This window comes from Mustelus asterias, chromosome 12 (assembly GCF_964213995.1).
Source record: "Mustelus asterias chromosome 12, sMusAst1.hap1.1, whole genome shotgun sequence".
Classification (NCBI taxonomy): Eukaryota; Metazoa; Chordata; class Chondrichthyes; order Carcharhiniformes; family Triakidae; genus Mustelus; species Mustelus asterias.
In genome coordinates, this window is record NC_135812.1 from 75,225,002 (window position 1) to 75,252,568 (window position 27,567).

General features: G+C 45.2%; 1 protein-coding gene across 3 annotated transcripts in view; it reads left to right on the forward strand.

Annotated features, from left to right (window-relative positions):
* The window catches only part of LOC144501580 (rho GTPase-activating protein 44-like), a 345,975-nt gene that overhangs the window by 195,152 nt on the left and 123,256 nt on the right, over window positions 1-27,567 (forward strand). For all 3 annotated transcript variants that reach the window (XM_078225440.1, XM_078225439.1, XM_078225441.1), the window contains exon 2: window positions 26,395-26,434. In XM_078225440.1, the coding sequence (XP_078081566.1) occupies window positions 26,395-26,434 (40 nt within the window). The remainder of the gene's footprint in view (window positions 1-26,394; window positions 26,435-27,567) is intronic.

Below are 27,567 nucleotides of genomic sequence, written 5' to 3' on the forward strand. Positions count from 1 at the left end.
GGTGATGCCACTGCTCTCTAGGTCACTGGGTTTATTTTTTAACGAAATGCTTGCGGTGCTGCATCCTTCAACTCGTTCTGGAGACATGGCGACGCTTACTTTATTTCTGTGACTTCTTTCTACAGAAATACATTCAGACTGTTTTAAAGCTTCACTTTGGTATCTTTTAGACATTGCCAAGCTCCGGGAGAAGTAACCTGAGGTGCAAATAAAGCAGGCAGAAACTGAGATAAATGGAAAATACTGCGGATGTTGGAATCTGAAACAAAAACAGAAAAATGCTGGAAAATCTCAGCAAGTCTGACAGCATCTGTGGAGCGAGAATAGAGCCAACGTTTCGAGTCTAGATGACCCTTTGTCAGGGCTTTGAGGAAGGGTGATCTAGACTCGAAACGTTGGCTCTACTCTCTCTCCACAGATGCTGTCAGACCTGCTCAGATTTTCCAGCATTTCTCTGTTTCAGACAGAAACTGAGTTTGGAGACACAAAGCAGATTCCATGGGCAGGTGATAGAAAACCCAGGCTATTGTTTGATTGCTGGTAAAATGGGCATGCTTCATGGACATTTCAGATTCGTGACACTTTATTACGTTCATTTATTGCCCATCCTTAATTGTCCTTGGGAAAGTGATCATGATGCTTTTTTTTAAACTTCTGCAGTCGGAATAGCGAAGGTACACGCACCGTGATATTAGGAAGTGAATGCCAGGGTTTTGATACAGTGACATTAAAGGAATGACGATATCTTTTTAGGCAGTGCAGTGTGTGTAACTTGGAGAGGGAGTTGTAGGTAGTGGTGTTCCCGTGTAGCTCCTGACTTTGCCCTGCTTGGTGGGCTTTTGGGAGGCATTGAACCAAAGAAAATTGGGCGGGATTTTCCAGCCACATTCGCCCCGAAAACGGAAAATCCCACCCAAGGTCAACGGACCTTTCCATGGTCCGCCCCTCGCCTGCTCCGATTCACATGATGGGTGGAATGAGAAAATTCCCCCCATTAACTTTGTTTCTCACTCCTCAGATGTGCCCAGACTTGCTGAGTATTTCCAACATAATCTATTTTTATTTCTTTATTTATGAACCTTCCATCACAATACTTCTAGTGATTCCTGGCCGAAACTCATTGAAAAAAAAATCAAGGCTTGATTGAATGAAACCTTGATCAGAATTAATTTGTTGATCCTCTTGTTTGTCGTGTGTAATGGGGTGCACCTTGTGCATGAACTTATCAGATTTCACACAGTATAAAGAATGATGGCAGCCTGTAAATTAGTTACCAAGATCCGTCATTCATAAGGTTATTTGGACACCTACATGAGCAGGAATGCTCCTGAAACTCTTATCACTCATGAATCAGAATCATACAGTGCAGAAGAGGCCCTTCAGCCCATCGAGACTGCACGGACATGAAAGAAACACCTGACCTCCCATTTAACATCACTTGACCCATAGCCTTGAATGTTGATATTCCTCTGAATATAAACGATGACATGATTGAGATCAACAATGAATGATATTTCATATTCAGCTTCATGTAACTGCACCGTGTAACCTGGCCTCATGTCTTGGTTACAAAAGCCATGGAAATTTGGGAAGAAATTTGGGTGGCACGGTGGCACAGTGGTTAGCACTGCTGCCTCACAGCACCAGGGACCCGGGTTCAATTCCGGCCTTGGGTCACTGTCTGTGTGGAGTCTGCACATTCTCCCCGTGTCTGCGTGGGTTTCCTCCCACAGTCCAAAGATGTGCAAGTTAGGTTGATTGGCCATGGAAAATAGCCTCTTAGTGTCAGGGGGGCTAGCAGGATAAATATGTGGGGTTATAGGGATCGGGTCTGGGTGGGATTGTGGTCGGTGCAGACTGGATGGGCCAAATGGCTTCCTTCTGCACTGTAGGAATTCTATGATAACAACAAAACCGTTATTACATTTAGACGAAAGGATGGGATTTTCCAGCCCATCCCGCCAGCAGGATTTTCCCGTCCCACTGAGGGCGAGCCCCACTACAGGTTCCCCAGGCAAAATGCCTGAGAGATTGGCAGGACCGGAAGATCTCGCTGGCGGCCAATGGCGAACCACCTCCTCCATCGGAAAACATGCGGGGTGCGGGGGAAGGGCTTCCCACCCAATGGGCGGGGTCTTCCAGCTGCGCTCGCCCCAAAACTGAAAATCCCACCCAAGGGTCAATAGACCTTTGTACAGACTGCCCCCGCCCGCTACGATTCCAGTGGTGGGTGGGGTGGGAAAATTCCACCAAATGTGTTGATAATTGATTAAGTTTAATTGCTGGGAAGAGTGAAACCACATTATTACTATAGATGACAATGTGAAGCACTTTTCCCAGAATGCTACAGCACACCCTCTTATTCTGCAGTCCGTGTATCTTGATATAAGCTTTCTCCACAAGCTCCAGAACCTCTTGCTGCCTGTTAAACTGACAGATGTGAGACTGTACTTGGGATTTTCACACATTGTGCGGACAGCAAAATTACTAACTATGGTTGTAGAATAAATTAAAAACGTCATTTCATTTGTCACCGTTTCCAGTTGACAATTTGCTGCCGTCTTGCACGGCTGGGTTGGTGTTATGTTTCTTGTTGTCCAGCGTTACGCACATGAGAGAACCTTGCCCTGGGAAATATTTCTTTGTGCTTTGGTGTTTGGGTGCCAAGGCGAACAGTATAATGAGGGAACGTTGTGAGTTTGTTTATTTCTGTGAGCCAAGCATCCACAGCTGTGATCACTTAAGAAAAATGCTAGGATTAGAAAACAATTTTGAAACACACATGTGACAACAAAAACATCCTTAATTTATAGAAAAAGGAATGATGTTACCACATAATAAAGGTAGGCGAGCTCACAAATGCTAAGGATGTAACACCGGATCATTCACTGTTGCTTCTGCGCTCCCTCTGTGCTGTGACTCAATTCATTGGCCTTTCCGTTCTGATCTTACGTTGCAACCTCTTTCATTTCAGCCAAGCGACCAACCAGCTTCTGGGTGTTAACCAACATTCCTCAGAATTGCGATGTTCGCAGTAGTTTTGCTCGATAGCTTTTTGGGAATGCAGGATGGCCTTCTCGGTAATTTTCAGCTGTTTTGTTTGAATTCATTCATGGGACGTGGGCATCACTGGCTGGTCAGCATTTATTGCCCATCCCTAATTGCCCAAACTGCCTTCTTGAGCGATTGATACAACTGAGTGGCTTGCTGGGCCATTTCAGAGGACAGTTGAGAGTCAACCACATTGCTGTGGCTCTGGAGTCACATGGAGGTCAGACCGGGTAAGGACATACCCAGATTTCCTTCCCTAAAAGGCATTAGTGAACCAGATGGGTTTTCCTGACAATCGACAAATGGTCATCAGTAGATTCTTAATTCCAGATCTGCCGTGGTGGAATTCGAGCCCAGATCCCCTGAGTTTCTGGATTAATAGTCCAGCGATAATACCACTAGGCCATCCTCTCCCCTTTAGCTCATTTTGCATTGGTTTGGAGTGCTACATTAACCATAAGTGCACATAGCCTGGGTATACCAAACCCCATGAGCTCAGTGACGGCCACGATGACAGAGTGTTTGAACCTGATTCAATAGTAACTTTCAAAGGAGAATTAAATATTTACTTGAAAATTAAAAATATTCAAGACTGTAAGATAGGAATTGGACGATCTCAAAGACTTGAGCATGATGTTCCCAATGACCTCCTCCTGTGCTGTGTGGCTCTTTGCTACTCTGGGTGGAATTGTCCCATTTTGAGACCAAGGCTGGAATTTTTCAGTCTCGCACACCCCGCTGCCACTGCCAGCGAGAACGGAGAATTTGGAACTCAGCCAAATCTCCACTCACAGCAGCGGGACTGGAGAATCCCAGCCATGGGCGAGGCCAGAGAATCCCGGATGATGTGTCGTGGCAAGGGCAAAACTTGTGCCTTTGGGTGATTCACGCTGTGTCCAGTGGCCAGGCAGGCCTGGATGGCGGGTAGCCTGCCGTCGTGTCCGGGCGCCATACTGAAAATGGGCTCAACATCACTGACCCACTATTGAAGAAAGAAGATGGACCTCCTGGAAATGAAAATGGGTCTCTGAGAACATTCTGAGGTGGATGATGTGGAGATGCCGGCGTTGGACTGGGGTGAACACAGTAAGAGTTTTAACAACACCAGGTTAAAGCCCAACAGGTTTATTTGGTAGCAAATACCATATTCATTCTGAGGAACATGGCCTCCCTCCGAATCTGGAAAGTCAGCCTGCAGATGCTGCCCTGACTAACTGCAGTGGTGATCTAGAGTCAAGGAGTGCCGGGGAGAGGGGGACCCCATCCTGAACACTGCAGACAGCCTCAAGCATTGTTCAGATCAATACCAACATCCTTGCGCCACATTATTCCAAGTGTAACCACCCACTGTAAATTCATGCCAGTGTGAAACCGATTTCTGGGCCTCCCACCAGATTGTCCACCCGCTGTTCGCTGCCGTCAAACATGTTGGTGGGGGCTTGAGAAGATTTCACCCTCTGATACTGCTGATCAAACAACTGACAGCCAGCTAACCCTGGAATATAGCTAACTCCTTCGGCTCTTGGGAGCGAAAGCACCAAAGATCATGAATCATCCCTACATAGACAAAACCTGTTTTTAGAAGTTTGCTGTGTGCTTGAAGTGGAACTTTTAATGAACATATTTGCATTCCTAGGATGGGGTAATGTGTTAGTGCTGTCTTTGGATCCGTTTTTGACTACAGTCTTGCAAAACACATTGGGATGCCTTTCTATGTTTGAGGTGTTTTTTGAATGCAGATCATTCTTATTCATGTTGTGCACTTATCTTACCTCTGGGTCCAGTTGAGTTTTGTATTTCTCTGTTTTGGTTCTCATAATATGACAGACACTCTGAAGGTCCTATACTCAGGGGAGAGCTAATTATACTCCATGGATAAAATGTTGTTCACAATCTGAATAGTACTTGTATATAAGCACGCTTCAGAACTTATAATGAAATGTTATGGTATGGCAGATAGTAATTGCCAGGCTACCCAAATCCCAAAGGGAAACTTGAACAAGCTATCACAACGATTTATAATTTGTATCTTATCACAAGAAAGTATCAGCACTATTCCAGAGTAATAACTCCAATACCATTTTTGGAGATTTTAAATATTAAATTAAAACATTCATTAATGAAACAGAAAGAAAACTTAAACACACAAGATTACATTTACATTTAAAGACAGTCCTATAAATAGTTCCCAGAAGATTCCTCTTAGTTAAACTCACGCCCAAACACCCCTCTTCAGGCAATAGTCCCTATAGATCCTTAATCTCAAGTTTAAGTTTATTTATTAGTATCAGAAGTAGGCTTACATTAACATTGCAATGAAGTTACTGTGAAAATCCGCGAGTCACCACACTCCAGCACTTGTTTGGGTACACTGAGGGAAAATTTCGCTTCACCTAACCAGCACGTCTTTCTGACTATGGGAGGAACATAGAACATTACAGTGCAGTACAGGCCCTTCGGCCCTCGATGTTGCGCTGACCAGTGGAACCAATCTAAAGCCCCTCTAATCTACACTATTCCAATATCATTGGAGCACCCGGAGGAAACCCACACAGCAATGAGGAGAATGTGCAGACTCCGCACTGACAGTTACCCAAGCCGGGAATCGAACCTGGGTTCCTGGTTGTTATCATAGAGTTGTTATCATAGAATCCCTACAGTTCAGAAGTAGGCCATTCGGCCCATCGAGTCTGCACTGACCACAAATCCACCCAGGCCCTATCTCCATAGCCCTACTTATTTATCCTACCAACCTCCTGACACTAAGGAGCAATTTAGCATGGCCAGTCAACCTAACCCGCACATCTTTGGAGTGTGGGAAGAAACCGGGGCACCCGGAGGAAACCCACGCAGACAATGACCCAAGCCGGGAATCGAACCCGGATCCCTGGCGCTGTGAGGCAACAGTGCTAACCACTGTGTCACCATTCCGCCATGAGGTTTATGATAATAAAAGTACAGCTCACTGCCACCTTCTCAAGGGCAATTGCCAAGGGGTAATAAATACTGGCCGAGCAGCGTGTCTCACATCTCGTGAACAATTGTCACTTTCTCATTGGTTGCCAAGCAAGGCAGTGTGTGGAAACAGTCATTAGCAGACCACTGATTTAGGATTGGGATTTTTTTGTAATGGTAATTGGGTGTTTGTGCTTTATCTTAAATGTTTCCACATTAATATATATTGTAATGAAGATTTTTGCTCAGCAATATTTAACGTCGGTAAGAATGATTATGCCTTTGCACTTTACACTTGTATGGAAATCGAGCGTGATAAATAATCGACAGCAAGACTATTAAATCATAGCAAAGTGGAAAGATTTATTAAGCATAAAACATGACCTAATAACATGGGCTGCAATTAATGCAGCTTAACAGGTTATCCTTTCCACTTTGGCAATGCATTGCACAAAAGTCTGGACTGGATTTAACTGATAGGCTCCTCAAGCATCTGTGGTTTCATGAAACTCCTGTGATCTGTTCAGATCTGTAGTTCTCGGATCCCAGGTAGGGATAATCCCTTTCGGATCTTTCTTCTCTCCACTGCAACAAATGTGATTGTAACCCCCATTCTTGTGGGTGGCACGTTGGCAGAGCGGTTAACACTGCTGCCTCACAGCGCCAGGGACCCGGATTCAATTCCGGCCTTGGGTCACTGGCTGTGTGCAGTTTGTACATTCTCCCCGTGTCTGCGTGGGTTTCCTCCGGGTGCTCCGGTTTCCTCCCATAGTCCAAAGATGTGCAGGTTAGGTTGATTGGCCATGATAAATTGACTCTAATGTCAGGGAAAATATGTGGGGTTACAAGAATGGAGTGGGATTAAGGTCGGTGCAGGCTCGATGGGCTGAATGGCTTCCTTCTGCACTGTAGGGATTCTATGATTATACCCGAGGCAGTTAGTTAGCCCTTTAGAAACCATTTGAGCCAATTTGATCAGTTTCCAGGGTACAAAATTGATCTTTAATCGGTGCCTGTTGTTTGGTGTTAGCTCCTAATCCATAACGTTCTTATGTATGAGAATTTTAACATGTCCAGTCCATTATTGTTATGGCAGTGTGTGGAAGCACTCATTCACAGAATGTTGCACGTAGTTTTAGGATTGGAGTTCTATGCCTTGGGAACTGGGTATTCTTACTTTCAAATAAAATGCCTGTGCCTTTAAATGTTTTACGACTAAAATTTCTGCTCAGCAATGTTAAAAATCAATGAGTATGATTAGGCTGCTCTATACCAGTATAAGAAAGTAGGAGGAAGAGCACAGTTTTCTGATTTTATCACAGCTTGGTATGGCTCCTGTTCTGCCCAAGACTGCATGCACACCAGCCTTCCATCTATTGACACTGTCGACACTTCCCGCTGCCTCGGCAAAGCAGCCAGCATAACTAAGGACCCCACGCACCCCGGACATTCTCTCTTCCACCTTCTTCCGTCGGGGAAAAGTCTGAGGCCACGTATCGATCGACTCAAGAACAGCTTCTTCCCTGCTGCTGTCAGACTTTTGAATGGACTTACCTTGCATTAAGTTGATCTTTCTCTACACCCTAGCTATGACTGTAACACTACATTCTGCACTCTCTTATTTCCTTCTCTGTGAATGGTATGCTTTGTCTGTATAGCGCGCTGTGGTGAACCATCGTTGGTTACCACTGTGGGGTTATTCCAATGTTACTGTTGGGTTAGGGTGTTGCCACTGTGGGGGTTGTTATAATGTTGTTGGGTTAGGGTGTTTACCTGTGGTAGATGTTGTTATGGCACATCCCGGTCGGGCCCCGCCTCCTGGGGAGAGGTATAAGACCCTCTGCTCAGGCGGGACCCCTCCAGTCTGAATTGGTGTACTCGTGTTAGTTAGTTCCATTGTTTGCTAATAAAAGCCTTCAATAGCTGAAGCCTTGTACCTCGTGCTTGATTGTCGCGCATCAATTTTATTAGCAAACATAAAACTCTCGACAGTAAAGGGAGTATGGAACAAATGCTAAAACCAGAGCGTCTGACGTTGGACCCACGTGCGGTCGGTGCCTCTAACACCTTCGACCACTGGTTGAAGTGTTTCGAGGACTACCTGGCAGCCTCTGCAGCTGTTACTACGGACGACGACAAACTCCAGGTCCTCCACGCGAGGGTAAGCGACACGGTCTATCTTGCGATTCGTGCGGCCACCACTTACCCGAGGGCCATCGAGCTCTTGAAGAAACGATACACGAGACCACCCAACGAGATCCACGCTCGTTACCTCCTCGCTACACGACGTCGGCAGTCGGGCGAAACCATGGAGGACTACGCCAATGAGCTCTTGCAGCTTGCCAGGGGCTGCGACTGCAAAGATGTGTCGGCTGAGCAATATATGTACGACCTCGCCCGAGATGCGTTCGTAGCAGGGGTAGGGTCCTCGTACATCCGGCTTAAGCTATTAGAGAAAGGGAACCTCAACTTGACCCAAGCGATGGAGATGGCTGAGATGCTGGAGGCAGCGTCGAAAAGCTTGGCTCTGTACCCCGAAGACCACGCGGAGACAACGTGGCAGGAGCAAGCACAAATCCCTCCTCGCCCCACGGGCTCGCGCTCCCATATCGATCCGACGACGGCGGCAGCTCCAGGCGGCCAGCGATGCTATTTTTGCGGCGGAGCCAAGCATCCACGGCAACAGTGTCCAGCAAAAACGGCGATCTGCAGTCAGTGCGGTAAAAAGGGGCACTATGCTAAAGTTTGCAGGTCGAAGCCCAAGAACGGCAGTGCAGCCTGTGACCCTCCAGAGCGGAGACAATCTCCTTCGACGTCGCAGTACCCGCGAGGCCCGACCACGTGCGAATCCAGGACGGCGCCATCGTGGCTGACGGAGGAGGAGGAAGACCACCAAGAGTCGCTACGCTTGGTGCCCTCACCCACGTGCGATTCATGGGGGCGGCCATCATGGTCGACGACGACCAGGAGCGACCAGCAGGGGTCCTCAGTATCAACCTCGGCTGCATGCAGTGACGCCCAGGGGCCAACGGTGGTGTCGATCTCTCTGGACCAGACGAAGCATCACAGACTTGACTGTTCCATGATGAACATCAAGGTAAATGGTCGTACTGTGTATTGTCTGTTTGACAGTGGGAGCACCGAGAGTTTTATTCACCCTGACACTGCAAAAAGGTGTGGACTCCGGGTTCTACCTGCGAAACAGACAATTTCTATGGCATCACGGTCCCGGTCTGTACCGATCCAAGGACGTTGTATGGTAACCCTAGAGGTGCAGGGCACAATTTACGAGCGATACAGGCTCCTTGTGTTACCGCACCTTTGTGCGCCAATTCTCCTCGGACTAAACTTTATGGTCCACATGAAGCGTGTGATCCTACAGTACGGTGGGCCACTCCCTTCACTGGCAGTAGGGAATCAGCCGCAGCCTCCAAATTGCCCAAAGCGCCCCGCATGTAATCTTTCCACACTAACGATCACCACACCTTCTTTATTTAAGAATCTGGTACCAGGCTGCAAGCCCATCGCTACTAAGAGTAGGCGTTACAGCGCTGAAGACCGGATCTTTATCAGATCTGAGGTTCAGCGGCTCCTCAAAGAAGGGATCATACAGGCCAGTGCTAGTCCGTGGAGAGCGCAGGTCGTGGTGGTTAAAAGCGGGAACAAACCTCGGATGGTCATCGACTACAGTCAGACCATTAACCGTTATACGCAGCTGGATGCGTATCCTCTCCCGCGCATATCTGATATGGTCAATCAGATTGCGCAGTACCGGGTGTTCTCCACCATAGACCTTAAGTCCGCCTACCATCAGCTCCCCATCCGCCCTCAACGGACCGGAATGTCTATTTTCTCAATATAATAGATGAATACTCCCGGTTCCCGTTTGTTGTCCCCTGTGCGGACACGTCGACTGCCACAGTGATTAAGGCATTCAGTGAGCTTTTTACCCTGTTCGGGTACCCCTGCTACATACATAGCGACAGGGGCTCGTCGTTCATGAGTAACGACTTGAGGCAATTCCTGCTCTCATACGGGATTGCCTCTAGTAGAACCACGAGCTACAACCCTAGGGGTAACGGACAGGTGGAGAGGGAGAATGCTACAGTCTGGAAGGCTGTCCTACTGGCGCTGAAATCCAGGGGCCTTCCAGTCTCCCGTTGGCAGGAGGTCCTTCCAAATGCGCTTCATTCCATTCGCTCCCTCCTGTGTACGGCAACCAATGCTACTCCCCACGAGAGGATGTTCTCATTCCCTCGGAAGTCGTCCTCGGGAACCTCATTGCCAGCCTGGTTGACGTACCCAGGACCCGTCCTTCTGCGGCGACATGTGAGGGCCCGCAAGTCCGACCCCTTGGTCGAACCGGTCCAACTCCTCCACGCCAACCCTCAGTATGCCTATGTGGCATATCCTGACGGGCGAGAGGACACAGTCTCGATTTGAGACCTGGCGCCCGCAGGGGACGTAGCAACTCCTGTCGCTCCTATACCCCCCGTCACGAACCCCCTTTCACTTCTTTCTTCCCCAGACGTGGCGCGGTCAGCACCGGGACCAGTGCATAGCAGTTATACTCCCATGTACAGCTTGTCTGAGACTCGGAGATCGGCGCCACCACAGAAGGTTCCAGGATCCCCTGCACCATCGCCTCACCAGGGTCAACCGGCCCGGGAGTCCTCGAGGGGACAGCCGGACGCTGTTTTGGAGAGAACGCCACCGCAAGCACCTGCTCCGGTGTCGCAACCGGTGTTGAGGAGATCACAGCGACGGTGCGGTCCTCCAGACCGTCTGGACTTGTGAATTTTGTATATATATGACCTGTTTTCGCACCCCGCCGGCCTTTGTTTTTAAAGGAGGGGTGAATGTGGTGAACCATCGTTGGTTACCACTGTGGGGTTATTCCAATGTTACTGTTGGGTTAGGGTGTTGCCACTGTGGGGGTTGTTATAATGTTGTTGGGTTAGGGTGTTTACCTGTGGTAGATGTTGTTATGGCACATCCCGGTCGGGCCCCGCCTCCTGGGGAGAGGTATAAGACCCTCTGCTCAGGCGGGACCCCTCCAGTCTGAATTGGTGTTCTCGTGTTAGTTAGTTCCATTGTTTGCTAATAAAAGCCTTCAATAGCTGAAGCCTTGTACCTCATGCTTGATTGTCGCGCATCACGCGCAAGAAACAATACTTTTCACTATGTTAATACATGTGACAATAAATCAAATCAAATCAAATGAACAATTGGTTTTGAAATAGGTGTGAGGTGGGAAACACATTGGCAAATCAAAAGTCACATGAGAAGCTGGTATCATGGTGAATTAGAGAAATACAGCAGTAGTGAGATAATATTACGGGAATACTGCTCCTTCTGGTGGAAACATGCAGCAAACCATCATAGAATCGTGGAATCCCTGCAGTGCAGAAGGAGGCCATTTGGCCCATCAAGCCTCCACCAACAACAATCCCACCCAGGCCATATCCCCGTGTATTTACCCTGCTAATCCCCCTGACACTAGTGTCAATTTAGCATGGCCAATCAACCTAACCTACACATCTTCAGCGTGTGGGAGGAAACCAGAGCACCCGGGGGGAAACCCACGCAGACATGGGGATAATGTACAAACGCCAGGGCCAGAATTGAAGCCGGGTCCTTGGCACTGTGAGCCAGTCGTGCTGACCACTGTGTCACCGTGCTGCCCATTGATAGAATACTACTCAGTATGAATATTACATGGCATAAGTAGACTTTTGGGCAACTCCAGCAAATATTTACTGTTGAAAATCCTGTTTTACTTAAAATTTTATTGTTGAGAAACGCTTGACTCCTGTACAATTGACACTCAAAGTATTTATTTGGAAAATTACAGTGATCTTCGTACACTATTTATGTGCCATGATTAACTTGATCTGTTAACATAATCAGTAATGTGAACGATTTGCTTGAAACGGAATCTCTCTGAGCGTCTGATTGTAGTTGGCCGTGTATACTCATTCTCGGATATTGCGGTATTTCAGTGCGAATTAACATTTCAGCTAATCAGTTCTTTTGAGCTGTGCTAAAGACAGTCAGGTAAGACCAGTTAACATTTTACAGTTTGCATCTACTGGAGCAAAACGCAAAGTGTAATTGTCCATCACAAAGGTGATTTTCTACAATACCAGCGGGCGGCACTTTGGCACAGTGGTTAGCACCTGCTGCCTCACAGCGCCAGGGACCCGGGTTCGATTCCCGGCTTGGGTCACTGTCTGTATGGAGTTTGCACATTCTCCCCGTGTCTGCGTGGGTTTCCTCCGGGTGCTCCGGTTTCCTCCCACAGTCCGAAAGATGTGCTGGTTAGGCGCATTGGCCATGCTAAATTCTCCCTCAGTGTACCCGAACAGGCGCCGGATTGTGGCGACTAGGGAATTTTCACAATAACTTCATTGCAGTGTTAATGTAAGCCTACTTGTGACACTAATAAATAAACTTTAAAAACTCGTTACGTTTTTAAAGAAACTATTTCCTGAGCTTTCAGCACATAAAGGGAACCAGCGGATGTTGTAAAGTTGCGAACACTAAAGTAGGTTCATTCTAAAATGCAATGATTATTTTTTTTAACATAGGCAAGTATTTTATTAAATATAAAAAATCCTCCTGTAAATACATAAGTGAATGTAAGTTGATGGAGTTAATTGTGTTTGTAAAGAACACAAGTTGAAAGTAAGTTTTGCGCACGTTGATCCCACTCGGATAACTCAATATTGAAAACATGGATTTGGAGATCTCTCCGGAATCGGTGGCGGTATTTGTAGTATGACTCATGTTAAATAATGCATGCAGTGATATGACAGATTGACACTGCTCTGATTTACAGCAGTGTGTTGCAAACAAATATTTAAGGCATTAAAATCGCACTTAAACAATTACTGAATTTGCAGCTTTTCTTTAAACATATGCTGGGAATAACCTATTACATTATGTAAAAATAACACTCTGAAATTAAAATAAATAAGATGTGGATAGAAAATATCATTGCACTTACTGGAACTTTTTCAGCTGGAATATAATTCAGCAAGATTTCAAGTTAGTTTATACACAGTACATTATTGGGTTTCAGTTAAAAATTAAATCAGCTACTGCTGTCTGGGAGGACTCAGTGTTCCAAAAAGAGAAAAAAAGAATGAAATGCTTCATTTTATGAAGAAGTGAAACATTATTTTCTGACAATGCTGCATTGTGTCTAGCCTTCTCCAGACAATTTTGTTTTTGTTTTTGACACTTGTCTTTCTCAACTCCTTGGGAAAAGATTCCCTCCGGCTGCCAACTGTTCATAGTGAACACAGTGAGAAGAGTTTCTCATCCCAGGAAACTCTACCCGCATCCTAGCAGTATCCATTTACAATTTTGTTTGAAGCAATTATCAGTGGAGCTATTCCCACCGTGTTGCAATGTCACTAATGTCAAGCAGAGGAACTCCCCCACTATCAACACCCTTGTTAATAATTTTGTGGCTTCTGCTCCATTTAATAAAACCCATCCAAAACTTCTTTTGGGTCTCACCTCTAAAAGTACCTTTTAGAATCATTGAATCCCTACAGTGCAGAAGGAGGCCATTTGGCCCATAGAGTCTGCACCAACCAAAATCCCACCCAGGCCCTCTCCCTGAAACCCCTTGTATTTACCCTGCTAACCCCCCTGACACTAAGGGGCAATTTGGAATGGCCAATCCACCCAACCCGCACAAGTTTGGAGGGTGGGAGGAAACCGGAGCACCTGGAGGAAGCTCACGCAGACATGGAGAGAACATGCAAACTCCACACAGATGGTGACCCGAATCCAGAATTGAACCTGGGTCCTTGGCGCTGTGAGGCAGCAGTGCTAATCACTGTGCCACCGTGCCACTTCAGAGCCAACTTTGTGAATTGTGTATATACTTCACACGGTGGCACAGTGGTTAGCACTGCTGCCTCACAGCGCCAGGGGTCTGGATTCAATTCCAATCTCAGGCGACTGTGTGGAGTTTGCACGTTCTCCCCGTGTCTGCATGTGTTTCCTCTGGGTGCTCCAGTTACCTCCCATCATAGAAACCCTACAGTGCAGAAGGAGGCCATTTGGCCCATCAAGTCTGCACCGACAATGATCTCACACCAGGCCCTATCCCCACAACCCCACACATTTACCCCGCTAATCCCTCTAACCTATACACCCCGGGGTACTATGGGCAATTTAGCATGGCCAATCAACCTAACCCGCACATCTTTGGACTGTGGGAGGAAACCGGAGCACCCAGAGGAAACACACACAGATACAGGGAGAATGTGCAAACTCCACACAGACAGTGACCCGAGGCTGGAATTGAACCCAGGTCCCTGGAGCTGTGAGGCAGCAGTGCTAACCACTGTGCCACCATGCCACCCCCACAGTCCAAAAATGTGTATGTTGATTGGCCGTGTTAAATTGCCCCTTTGAATTGCCCCTTTAAATTGTCTGGGGAATTTTTGTACATTAGTTATGGACCATGATTAAGTGGATCTGTTAATGTAATCAGTAATGTGAATGGTTTGCTTGAAATGGAATCTCTGAGCTTCCGATTGTAGTTGGCTATGGATACTCATTGTCGGTTATTGCAGGGGGACTAGCGGGGTAAATACGTGGGGTTACGGGAATAGGGCCTGGGTGGGATTGTTGTCAGTTCAGGCTCGAATGGCCTCCCGCTGTAGGGATTCTATAATATTTCTTTCTGGCTTCCCTTACTGTAAGGTTTCTCTCAAGAGAACTTGCATTTTCAGTTAACCAGCAGACGTTTGGTTCTTATATTTTCCTGCACTAAAATCCTTTTTTCTTGAGAACTGTAAAATTAACATGGATTGAAAGGGAATAGATTAATGAATTCTGTGCTGCACACTGTTGTTAAGATACCAATACACTGGAGTCAGATGTGTATCTACCCCGTTTAAGATCTCCTCCATCCACACCTTCCTCTTGCAGCATCCTCTTCAGTCCTTTCCATTCTGCTGTCACAACACGACCTGCTGTCCTTAGGGGGAAGTTAGCAACGCCATACACATCTCCCTTATTCCACTCTGAAGCAGAAGCCATATTTTTTTCAGCGGATCCTATTGCACAGAGTGTCTGTGTGCCCTCGGTTCATGACTTAGTGGCTGTTAAAGAAAACCAGCTCCAGAGGATTTGCATTATTAATGCTACAATGATTAAAGCTGCCTTTGAGTGCAAGATAAAAACATAGAAAAGTGGAAAGAAGGCCCTATGGCATTCACTGTTTAATGATCAACTCTCCTCCCTTAGGGATAAAGCTGAGAAAAATATCCCAGGGAGGAATCAGGTTGCTAGTTATCCTTAAGGAGTACAGGTTCTGTTGCAGCAATAATTAAATCTATTGACTCTAGGTAACGCAGCATCCCGTCAACTGGGAGAAAAGCAGTTATGGCGCTGATGGTTTCTGTTACTTCAATCCTCAGTAAAGCTAAAGGAAGGTAAACACCCAGAACCAAGAAAACCAACAGAATATTGATCCACATAACTCAAGTCGAATATAAATCAAAGGAAGTAATGGCCACACTGTCTACACTGTTGTGGAAAGAGTTCATTTAGAGTACTATGGCCACTGAAAAATGCACAAGACCTCCAAGATCCAGATCAATCCCACATTCCAGTGATTTGACTTACAAAGAAAGACTGGAGAGACTTGGGCCTGGATTTTCATGGGGCCGTATCCAAAACGTTCACATGGTATGTCCAAAATGGCGGACGGACCGCTGATCTGGAAGTCCTGCAGCCCCCATATCCGGCAGCAGCTACTTTCACCAGTATGGGGATCAGGAGTGGGATGTGATTCACGCGGGAGTTCAGCAGGGCCATTTGAACTCAAATGTTGAATTCAAACTGACCACATATTCACTAGAGCAAGGAACCTTATCCGGCAAAGTGGAAGTTACAAAATTTTGGAGTAGACGCAAATATTTTGTAGACGTAAATATTTTGAAGGGAGGATAAGGTCTGTTGAGTTATTTAAAACCCCAATCCTTTTAAAAGTTTAAATAAATCAGTTCTAGCGACTTATTTGACTGTTTGTTAACATAACCCTCAGTGCTATCATTTCAGTATTATTAATTCTTGATTACTTTCCACAATCTATCAGACTTTGGGGGGGTTGTAAGTTCAGAGTTGGATTGACATCACAAATAGGTTATTATAGGATTAGCTATCTTTGATATGAAGTTATGAATACAAATGTTTTTTTTAATAAGGGATTAAGTATTTGAGGGGGATTTAAATGTATTGAATGGGCTTTCATGAAAGTGCAGTGTTTTTATATATCATGAACCTGCAATTGTCATTTAGAACTTTATTTCATCTCAGCATGACTCCTGAGGTCTGCCATGGTAAATGCTGAGTGAGTTGACAAATGGTAGTGGATATGGGGCAAGAGTTGGCACTAAATTGGCATAGGAGCTATGAGGTGCGATGTGGGTTGGTTCTAGTTGGCAAGAGACATGAGCTGGCATATATGGGCATGGAGAATGAATGTGGGGCTGGGGGAGTGTGAGGGTTAGGGAGCTCAATGATTAAGAACACAACTGAGACAACTGACAGCTCCTGTGGCCACCTCCGATCTGTGCCCGGGGCCTGCAGGCCTGACTCCATCCCACAACTGGTGCCGCCTCCCCCTCCATTCCCCATCCCCAAGGCGGATTGAAGATTCCGCCATTCGGGTTACTTTTTCCCACATTGCGTGTGGCGATTTTGGAGATTTGTCAGCTTTGTAGATCCACTTGGTAGCAAAAATCCAGGCCTTAGACTTTTGATTCTGGAAAGTAGGGGTTTGAGAGGTGGTCGTGTTTACAGTAATAAATGACGTGGCAAAGTTTCACCAAGCATTATTTCAACTAAATCGTTGCACTTTGAACTAACAGTAAAATATAACAATAGGCTTGATACCAGCAGTTTATTCTTTAAGCAAGGGGCAATCATCACCTGGAATAGACTTCTGTACAGAGCAGTGTAGACAGAAACCATTGAGTTATTCAAAACGCAATTAGATTCTGCATTGGCAGAAATGTAGGATTGATCTGGGTGGCTGATTCAGAATGGGCCAAATGGCCTTCCTCATCTTGTAGTATCTTAGGATCTAATCTTCTGGTCACTATCTCCTAGATATCTTCGAGAGGTGGGCCATTGTCACAGGGTCTCTGAATCAGCACCAATAGTAATTTAGGGTCAAGGCAATTTTATAATTAATAGTTTTGTATCATTCAGAAAATCATGGCCGAAATTCTCTGGCTGTTCACACCCTGCCATCGCTGCCAGTGAGAATGGAGAATTTAGAGCTCAGCCAAATCTCCATTCACAGCAGCGGGACTGGAGAATCCTAGTTGCGGGCGAGGTCAGAGAATCAGGCCCCATGTTTTTAGGAAAAAAAAACTTCAATTTATCTTCCCCCCCGCCTTTCACAATCCTAGGACTTCCCAAAGCCAATTAAGTACTTACGGAATGTAGTAGCTATTGGAATGTTGGAAATGCAACAGATGTTATTGCACATAGCGAGGTCTCACGCAGCAGTGAGATTAATAACCAGATCACCTGGAGATTGTGTTGGTTGTAGCTGTGACATGCCAAACTTTGATAATGTGTAGTCAAGTCTCTGGAGTGGGGTTTGAACCCACAACCATCTGACCTGGGGGGCAACAGTAACACCAGTGAGCCAAGACTGACATCTTGATTAACAGCAGAGTCGATTGCAATACATGCATAACCGCACATATTTACACAAATTACCGTTAAAGTCAATATTTCCAGACACCTTGGGCCTGTGTGCTGAACAGCAGGCATCAACCTGCTGACATGCATACTGTGCTTACAAGACAGAGCATGATGATCGCAACAGGAAAATAACCATGTTAATTCTTGCTAATAGCAGAAAAGCAATTACAAAGGTGTTGGGTGTGCAATAATATTTCTATTGTCCAACTCTTCCTTTCCTTTCCCTTCCTTAGAAAGTGATTCCCACATGCTGCAGATACACAACGTTCAAAATAAATACATTTTATTTTGAATTACAGTAAGTAGGTGGGAAATTTTTAAAATCCCTAAATGTTGCCCATTTTAATTGGACCACCTTAACTACAGTCTATTACTGAACCTTAGTAGTGCTAACTCTTAGACTGGAGAAGAATAATTGGGAAAAAGCAGCATGGAAAAAGCCAATACAAATGGGGTTCTCCGGCTGACAAAGTGTGCTGAGCCTGGCCTCATTATAACAAACATACCCTTCCACCAGAAGGACAAATGCCAAAATCACTTCGAGGCATCTTAAGCTTTGACAGGTTCGAGCGCTACAAGTTGGCTTGACCATCTTGAATGAGAACACACAGCTGTAACCCGGGGTTACAGTGCACAAGAACATGAGAAGCATTTGCTTTTAGACGGGAAATTGCTTTGCATTTCAGTAGAGGTGCTGCCTGTTTGGTGAAGTGTCTCGGTGCACTTTGGCTTGCCATAGTCAGGGGACCTCTGATGTCATCCTTTGTGTATCAAAGCCTGAGAACAGAAGCTATTTTATCCACCACTGGGAACACGGTGTCCAGAGCGCGAACGCAGTGTCTGGAGCACGGGCACGGTGTCCGGAGCGCGGGCACGGTGTCCAGAGTGCGGACGCGGTGCCTGGAGTGTGATAATTAAAACTTCAGTTTGCAACTTTGTACAGTGTGTCAGTGTGGCTTTGAATATTCCAGTACCTTCTCCTACAGAGATGAAGGGAGATTTGAGAATTAATTGGAATTTCTTTTAGTCCCAATTGCAGAATATGAAATTTCCATAGAACCAAACAAGGAACTTGAGCAAATAAGAGTAGCAACTCTGTTCTTATTGTTGGGGAAAGAATGCTGCAAGCTGTATTGCACCTTAGGCCTCACTGAGGAGCAGAAAAAACAGTCTTGTGAAATTTTGGAGGCAATATGATTAAAGACCATATCAGACAGTGCAGTGCTGATCATAGAATCCTACAGTGCAGAAGGAGGCCATTCGGCCCATCGAGTCTGCACCCACCACAATCCCAACCAGGCCCTATCCCCATAACTCCATGCATTTACCCTAGCTAGTCCCCCTGACACTAGGGTCAATTTAGCATGGCCAATCCACCTAACCTGCACATCTTTGGACTGTGGAAGGAAACCCACGCAGACACGGGGCGAATGTGCAAACTCCACATAGACAGTGACCCAAGCCGGGAATCGAACCCGGCGCTGTGAGGCAGCAGTGCTAACCACTCTGCCACCGTGCTGCCCGCTTGTAATGAACATCCAAGTTAAGCAAATGTTACAACCCCAGTTGGTGTTACTATTGGATGGGAAGCTGGCTCACAAGATCGTAACTTGAACTTTTTTTCAAAAACATGAAAGAACAAGAAAACTTTAATTAAACATTAAAATTTTAATATTCTTTACTCCCTCCTTTGCTTCACAAATATATACAGTTATCAAAAAAGCACCCCACTCTGAACCAAATGGCTGGTGCCACTCAACTACCCTTCAGTGGATTTCCCGCACAATTCCCCCCATATGAGGGTTTCCAACTCCACTCCCTAAATGACACACTTTACAATCTTCTTTCAAACAATGCTTTCCATCAGCTGTTTGCAGAATCCATTCCAAGTTTTCTGACTGTCCTTTCAAACAAAGCCTCCATTCCACTTTTAACAAGGAACCCAGTACAGGTTTTCTACCTCTCCTTGCAGGTTCCCTTGTCTTAAATACTTGCGCACAAATTCAGGTACTCAGTTCCCAACAGAATATTATTTCTTCAAACACTGGAAATAAGGACATCAAACCTTACAATTGTTTCAGATATGTGGCTTGTCTGTAGCTAACCTCATCAGCTCTTCTCTTTCGAGATCTGACTTTGACTTTCATAGAACATAGAACAGTACAGCACAGAACAGGCCCTTCGGCCCACGATGTTGTGCCGAGCTTTCATAAGCACTATCCTGCTGTCAAAGTTCCTCTTTGTTCCTTTAACTTTAAATTTCTTGGAAACTTCTCTTCACTTCTTTAGCTTCTTTAACTAGCTGTTCTTTAAGTTTCCTACACTTGCTTTCTTAACCATTACTTCATAGTATGGTTTTTCTTCTCACAAAGCTAAGAGAGATGTTCACTCCCGAGCCTTCTAAAACCAACTGTTATAGCACAGCTGTGAGAGCTGCCTTCCCTCTCACTACCTAGCTTCAGCTGCTAATAAATTTAGTTAAAATTAAACTCAAAAACCCTTCCTATCCTGAAGGTGCCCCTGGCTACCAAGCAACAACTATATGTTTCTCCCAGTTTGTTTACTTTTCACATTGTAACCATCTCCAAACACAATAAAAGCCAAGTTTTATCTGAAACCAAAAATGCCCAGATGCAAACACCTTTGTCTAACATGAATCAAACTATAGATTTACCCTTCCTTACACATAAATATACAATTAAACCCATTTAAAACTATGCTTTATTTTTAATATTTAACAAGGCAAATATAAATCCCTTAAAACTACCTCTGTTATCCCGACATAAACTAAAGAACTGATCAAGACATCCCAGACAGACCATGGACGAATCTTGGAAGACACCTCTTCACCCTCTCAGACTTTTGTATCTTTTTCCCGATGGAAGAAGGTAGAAGAGAGTATGTCCAGGTAGTGTGAGGTCCTTGATTATGCTGGCTACTTTTTTGAGGCAGCGGGAAGTATAGACAGAGTCAATGGATGGGAGGCTGGTTTGCATGATGGACTGGGCTACATTCACAATCCTTTGTAGTTTCTTGCGGTCTTGGGCAGAGTAGAAGCCACACCAAGCTGTGATACAACCAGAAAGGATGCTTTCTATGCTAAATCTGTAAAGGTTGCTGAGGGTCATAGCTGACATGCCAAATTTTCTTCCCATATCTTGTTGTATCTTCCCATAGGCTTGCCTTACTCAGGTGACCTCTGATGCCATCCTTTGTGCGTAATGGCTTGAGAGCACAAACTATATTATCCTCCACTTGGAACACGATCTCAATTGACAAGATTGTAATACAAACACTAAAAACACTAAAAACATTGGTCTTTCTTGTATATCTAAGCAGGTGTTTGTTTTCCGGATAGGTTTATTTATTGTTGAGATACTTTAAAATGCTAACAGTTTGGATTGTTGCAGTGTCTTTAATGTGGAATGACATCCCAATGTGCTTCACAGAGGTGTGGGGGAAATAAATAGCAAATCAAAGGAGGGAGAGCTGGAGAAACGACAAGACTTGGAAAACGATTTATAGAGTATTGTGAATGAGGAGCAGGCGACAGTGAAATGAAATGGTTTGGAGAAGGGATTCAAAAGAATGAGCCTGAAATGGTTTATGGCAATGCTGTAGGGTTTAGCGTTTTGAGGTGTAAAACCCTTCTAATTAAAATAAACTCTACGGTCTGAATTTTTAATTTCTAACACTAGGGTCCTCAGTTGTGCTTGACGTACAAATAACTGGTATTTATCATAGAAATCATAGAAACCCTACAATACAGAAGGAGGCCATTCGGCCCATCGAGTCTGCACTGACCACAATCCCACCCAGGCCCTATCCCCATATCCCTACATATTTTACCCACTAATCCCTCTAATCTACGCATCTCAGGACACTAAGGGGCAATTTTAGCATGGCCAATCAACCTAACCCGCACATCTTTGGACTGTGGGAGGAAACCGGAGCACCCGGAGGAAACCCACACAGACACGAGGAGAATATGCAAACTCCACACAGACAGTGACCTAAGCCGGGAATCGAACCCAGGTCCCTGGAGCTGTGAAGCAGCAGTGCTAACCACTGTGCTATCGTGCCGCCCGTATGAAACAAGTAGAATTTATTCAACAAGATTTTACATTTACTTAATATGAAGTATTGAAGACAACTAAGACGTTTCCCATCTCTCAGGATCCCAGGGACTCTTGGTGTTATTGGAACAGACAATGTCCCTTTTCTTTGTCTTGTGTCCAGAAGAGTCATATTCCAGAAGCTGTGGTATCCCTGTGCTGACAAGGATTATGATTTCTCAACTTTTATCCCCCAGTCTGCCGTTCCTCCTTCCTTTTTTTTGAAGGTGGCCCCTCATAATGGCTATAGTTCATCTTATGTCACCCCACTTTTACAACAACCCCTGCTTTATGGGCCATAAACTCTAGAAGTTTACATTTCACCACAAACAAATGCATATTTGTTTCCAGATACAGGGAAGACATGAATAAAATCAAACTTTCTTGTCAACATATCTTAACTCAAGCCCCAAACTAAAGCTATTGAAATCAACAGTTAAGACCATTTCTGATCATAATGTCAGAGAATAAAGATTCCCCCCTGATACAGATCAATTCAAACAGTGCATGGTTTGTGTAAACATTAAGGGCTGAAATTCGCTGGCCGTTCTCGCTAGCAGGATTCACTGGAAACGGAGATTTGGCTGAGCGCCAAATACTCCATCCTCACTTGCAGTGGTGGTAGGGCACTGTAAGGGATGAGGCTGGAGGAGGAGGTTACAGAGCTGTAAGGGGTGAGGCTGGAGGAGGAGGTTACAGAGCTGTAAGGGGTGAGGCTGGAGGAGGAGGAGGTTACAGAGCTGTAAGGGGTGAGGCTGGAGGAGGAGGAGGTTACAGAGCTGAAAGGGGTGAGGCTGGAGGAGGAGGAGGTTACAGAGCTGTAAGGGGTGAGGCTGGAGGAGGAGGAGGTTACAGAGCTGTAAGGGGTGAGGCTGGAGAGGAGGTTACAGAGCTGTAAGGGTGAGGCTGGAGGAGGAGGAGGTTACAGAGCTGTAAGGGGTGAGGCTGGAGGAGGAGGAGGTTACAGAGCTGTAAGGGGTGAGGCTGGAGGAGGAGGTTACAGAGCTGTGAGGGATGAGGCTGGAGGAGGAGGAGGTTACAGAGCTGTAAGGGGTGAGGCTGGAGGAGGAGGTTACAGAGCTGTAAGGGGTGAGGCTGGAGGAGGAGGAGGTTACAGAGCTGTAAGGGGTGAGGCTGGAGGAGGAGGAGGTTACAGAGCTGTAAGGGTGAGGATGGAGGAGGAGGAGGTTACAGAGCTGTAAGGGTGAGGATGGAGGAGGAGGTTACAGAGCTGTAAGGGGTGAGACTGGAGGAGGAGGAGGTTACAGAGCTGTAAGGGGTGAGGCTGGAGAGGAGGTTACAGAGCTGTAAGGCTTGAGGCTGGAGGAGGAGGTTACAGAGCTGTAAGGGGTGAGACTGGAGGAGGAGGAGGTTACAGAGCTGTAATGGGTGAGGCTGGAGGAGGAGGTTACAGAGCTGTAAGGGGTGAGGCTGGAGGAGGAGGAGGTTACAGAGCTGTAAGGGGAGGTGAGACCATAAAAGGGAGGATTTGAAGAAAATGCAAGAGTTGGGGCTTTGACGGTGGTGGTGATTTCAACTTTGCTCCCTAGTGGAGTAATGGAGTCTGTCTATAAACATGTTCAAATGCTTTGTACCAAAATATAATATCCTTTTAACATGTTCCAAATGCCTTTATTTTACAATAAACACAGCTGTTATTTCAATAGTTAATCGGATAGACCAGTTAAAAAGCCATCAGCATACATGGAAGGATTTTGGCCCTTTTCAATGGGAATGAGGCAGTTTATAGATTCTGGTGCTGAAATTGTCTGAAGTACTATAACTAGCTGGTGAGGCCCATATCACAGAATCCCTACAGTACAGGAAGAGACCATTCGGCCCATCGAGTCTGTACTGACCATAATCCCACCCTGGCCCTATTCCTGCAAACCCACGCATTTCTCCTGCTAATCCCCCTGGCACTAGGGTCAATTTAGCATGGCCAATCAACCTAACCCGCACATCTTTGGACTGTGGGAGGAAACCGGAGCACCCAGAGGAAACCCACATGGACAAGGGGAGAATGTGCAAACTCCACACAGACAGTGACCCAAGGCCGGAATTGAACCTGGGACCCTGGCGCTGTGAGGCAGCAGTGCTAACCACTGTTCCACCTGTGTAATAGATCACTAGTGTAATAGATCGCTGCGTAATGGATTGCCTGTGTAATGTAGAATCATAGAAATCATAGAATCCCTACAGTGCAGAAGGAGGCTATTCGGCCCATCGAGTCTGCACCAACCACAATCCCACCCAGGCCCTATCCCCATAACCCCATGCATTTACCTTAGCTAGTCCCCCTGACACTAAGGGGCAAGTTAGCATGGCCAATCCACCTAACCCGCACATCTTTGGAGTTTGGGAGGAAACCGGAGCAGCCGGAGGAAACCCACGCAGACACGGGGAGAATGTGCAAACTCCACACAGACGGTGACCCAAGCCGGGAATCGAACCCGGGTCTCTGGCACTGTGAGACAGCAGTGCTAACCGCTGTGCCACTGTGCCACCTAATGTGGAAAGGATCAACGGAGGACAGTGTGGGTTTTCTTGTCTGGGTATCTATGGCTGGTAGAGTACAGTCGTCACCTTGAAGAATAGCTCCTAAAACCTATCGATAGTTAAGTTGCTGTGTCACGTTGTTGAAGATATTTTGCACTGTAAAAAGAGATCCGCCTGCTATTACACGCAGTAGAGATGCCAGTGTTCCAAATGAACAGGCTGTGGGTGATGTCCATAAAAGGTAATCAGCCAGGGGCTAATGCTGTTCCTATATATATATATATATATTTATATTTATATTTACATATATATTTATACATCTATCCCAGACAGCTTTTATTTCTTCTTTCTTGGCACAAACCAAATTACATTTGACCCAAAAGATGCTCTGCACATTCCAGGGCATTATGGGATGGAGCTATGAATCAATGAGGCAGCGCACGCTGAGAGAGACTGCAGCAAGTGGCTGACTCAGCAATCTGCTCAGTCTGCAGAATAGCTACGTCCGCTTTCCTCCCGTACTGTGGATACAGTCTCGGGTACCTGGAAAAGAACAAAAAATAGCTTAAGTTTTTTAAAAAAAAAGTAACATTTCAGTCTGAACCCATCAGTCGCTCCGGAAGATAATGTCTCGTTTCAAGATGCAGTTGCTGAGTGACAACAGCAGCAATGTGCCGTATTCCCGTCTCAGCTGGCCGAGTGATGAGGTTCTGTCTGCCGACGTCCCAAAAATCCAGTATCTCATCCGCTTCCTTGAATTCATTCACTATCTCGGAAGCATCTACAAGATGATGAAGAAAAAACTGAGGTGTTGAACCTCTTCGCTTTTTGGAAAGTCTTGAGAATCCATGTTTCATGTTGTCTAAGTGCAAGAACACGGGACGCTAATAATTAACCTGGACCATCTCTGTCATTTTACTTAATTGCTGTAAATATCAATGTCTCTTTCCAAGCGTGGGGCTATGTGCATTCTCATTACAAAATATCTCAGTAGGTAGTGTTCGATAATGCTGCATTGCCACAGGTCAGTTAACTCAAGGGCAAACCCCTAGCAGATGATGCAAAAGTAGGCATTTTGGGCTCAGCACTGATGCTAACCTTGCTGTTTTGTAGCGCGTTGTGAAACTGTGCACAGAACATAATTGGAAAAATATTTTTTTAAATCATTGTTGTATACATTAAATTATTCACTGAAGCATGTTGGAGAATCTGTTCATCCAGGGCAGAGAGCTCCCTTTTAGGAAATGTCACAGTCTCGTGTTTGTCAGATTGTGATCGTAAAAGGTAGTGAGTGAATTAAATGTAGTTTTATGCCTGTGATACAGTCAGTACAATACAGCAACCGAATGTCAATGGGCCGAATGATCAATGTGTTGTGACCTTTCTTAAAATAGACACCAACCATCAGGATCTTTGAAATAAAAATGTCCTAAAGAACTAAGATGAACACTGACCTTTTCCTTCTACGTTTCTGTTGATGTTTTCTTGAAAACAGCAAGCTCTGATGGCTTGAGAGAGTTATTGAAGCTGTGATGAATCTTAATCTGGGATAGGGCACATCAACCTAGGATGATTCAGCATTAAGTACATGTATTAATTCAGCTCCCTCACAATGTCAAAACTGTCTCTAACTATGTGTAAGCGTATCAATGTCATCACCACTCAGCAGTTTCTTTTAAAAATATATAAATAGCATAATAAAAAACAAATTATCGTTAATGCTGAACATAATCCAACTGCTCAGCATTTCAAGGAGATTTTAACAGTGGAACTTTCTCCTTTAAGTTGTGGACATCGTTCTGATCGGAGAATTCTGATTTTGTAACTAATGCAGTTATTATCCAATGTAACCATTAGGTTGGTTAAATATTACAAGTATTTCATGTCGATAGATTCAATTTGAACATTGCTTTACCATGGCGTTTACATAGTGACTTAAACCGTGCCAAAGTTGAGTTCAAGTTGTTTGTATGTTTGTTCCGATGGGCCAGAATCTATCTTGACATTATTTCTTTTCCTGTTGTAGAGCCGAAAAGACAGAAGTATTAACTGAAGATCTGCTGCAGGTAACATCAGTTTCTCCACATTGTTTAAAGTTCTGTTTATTCCTGAGTCTACACAATCTGTGTTTCATCTCTTGTGTACATTATTTAAAAAACAGCTATTGGCTGAAATGTTGGAGACAAGTTTTACATGTGGGGGAGGAGAGAGTGTCAAAGTGTCCTTCATTCTCTTTATCTTGAAGTAACATCCCCCAAGGATACACGCATGAAGTTGATGTGTGACTGTCTAAATAAACCTTTTGTCAGCTCCTTATTCAACTGGTTTTGTAGAATTCCTGAGTCCACAGTTCCTGACACCTTCCTTTTCCTAATATTTGAAAGGCTAGAGTTAACGATCTACATCTCTCAATGTGGTAAGAACAGTATCATGTTTTTCTTATTTAAAATGCATCTCCAAGTTTGTTTACTGCCTGGTGTGTTGAGCACATCAGCTTGGAGTTTCCCCATGGCTTCCATTCGGATGTCAGTGTAACCCACGTGGAATTGAATGAAGCAGTGCCAGTCTCTGGAATTTTAACAACTGCTGAAGGGTGCCCATGACCACTTTACACTAGAGTATCCACAATTGTTTAGTCATTACAGCAGAGTAGCACACACCTGTAACAGGTCATTAGTCATGAACCTTATGTACCAAGAGCAGATGAAAACAGCCAATGGAAGCCAACTAAAAAAAGTATGATGGAGCATGAGTTCAGTCAGGAGGTTACAGAGCTGAAAGGGGTAAGGGCAATCCCACTCCTCTTTAATGCCACTTTCCAATTGTCTATTGAATATGTTGCTGATTCATAGGAGATTTTATGTTCGGGCTTATATTAAATTTGTGTGGAAACTTGAGCATAACATCATCGTGGCAACGCCAGCACCACACCCAGCAGCTTCTGAACACATTTTGTTGAATGATCTGCTCACCATAATTGAAGATGCAATATCGCGAATATTGGCACAAAGTTGGCTCACTGAAACTTTGATGTGGAGAAACTTGACATTTAGCTGCCATTTACCTCCAAATGGAAAGTCAGGGGAGACATTTAAATCTTAATTGCCAACTTTCTCTGTAAATACTTGTCAATAAAAATATGGTTGATAGTGGCAGCTTCAGTTGAGTCGCTGTTGGGCATTCAAGAAACAGTAACATC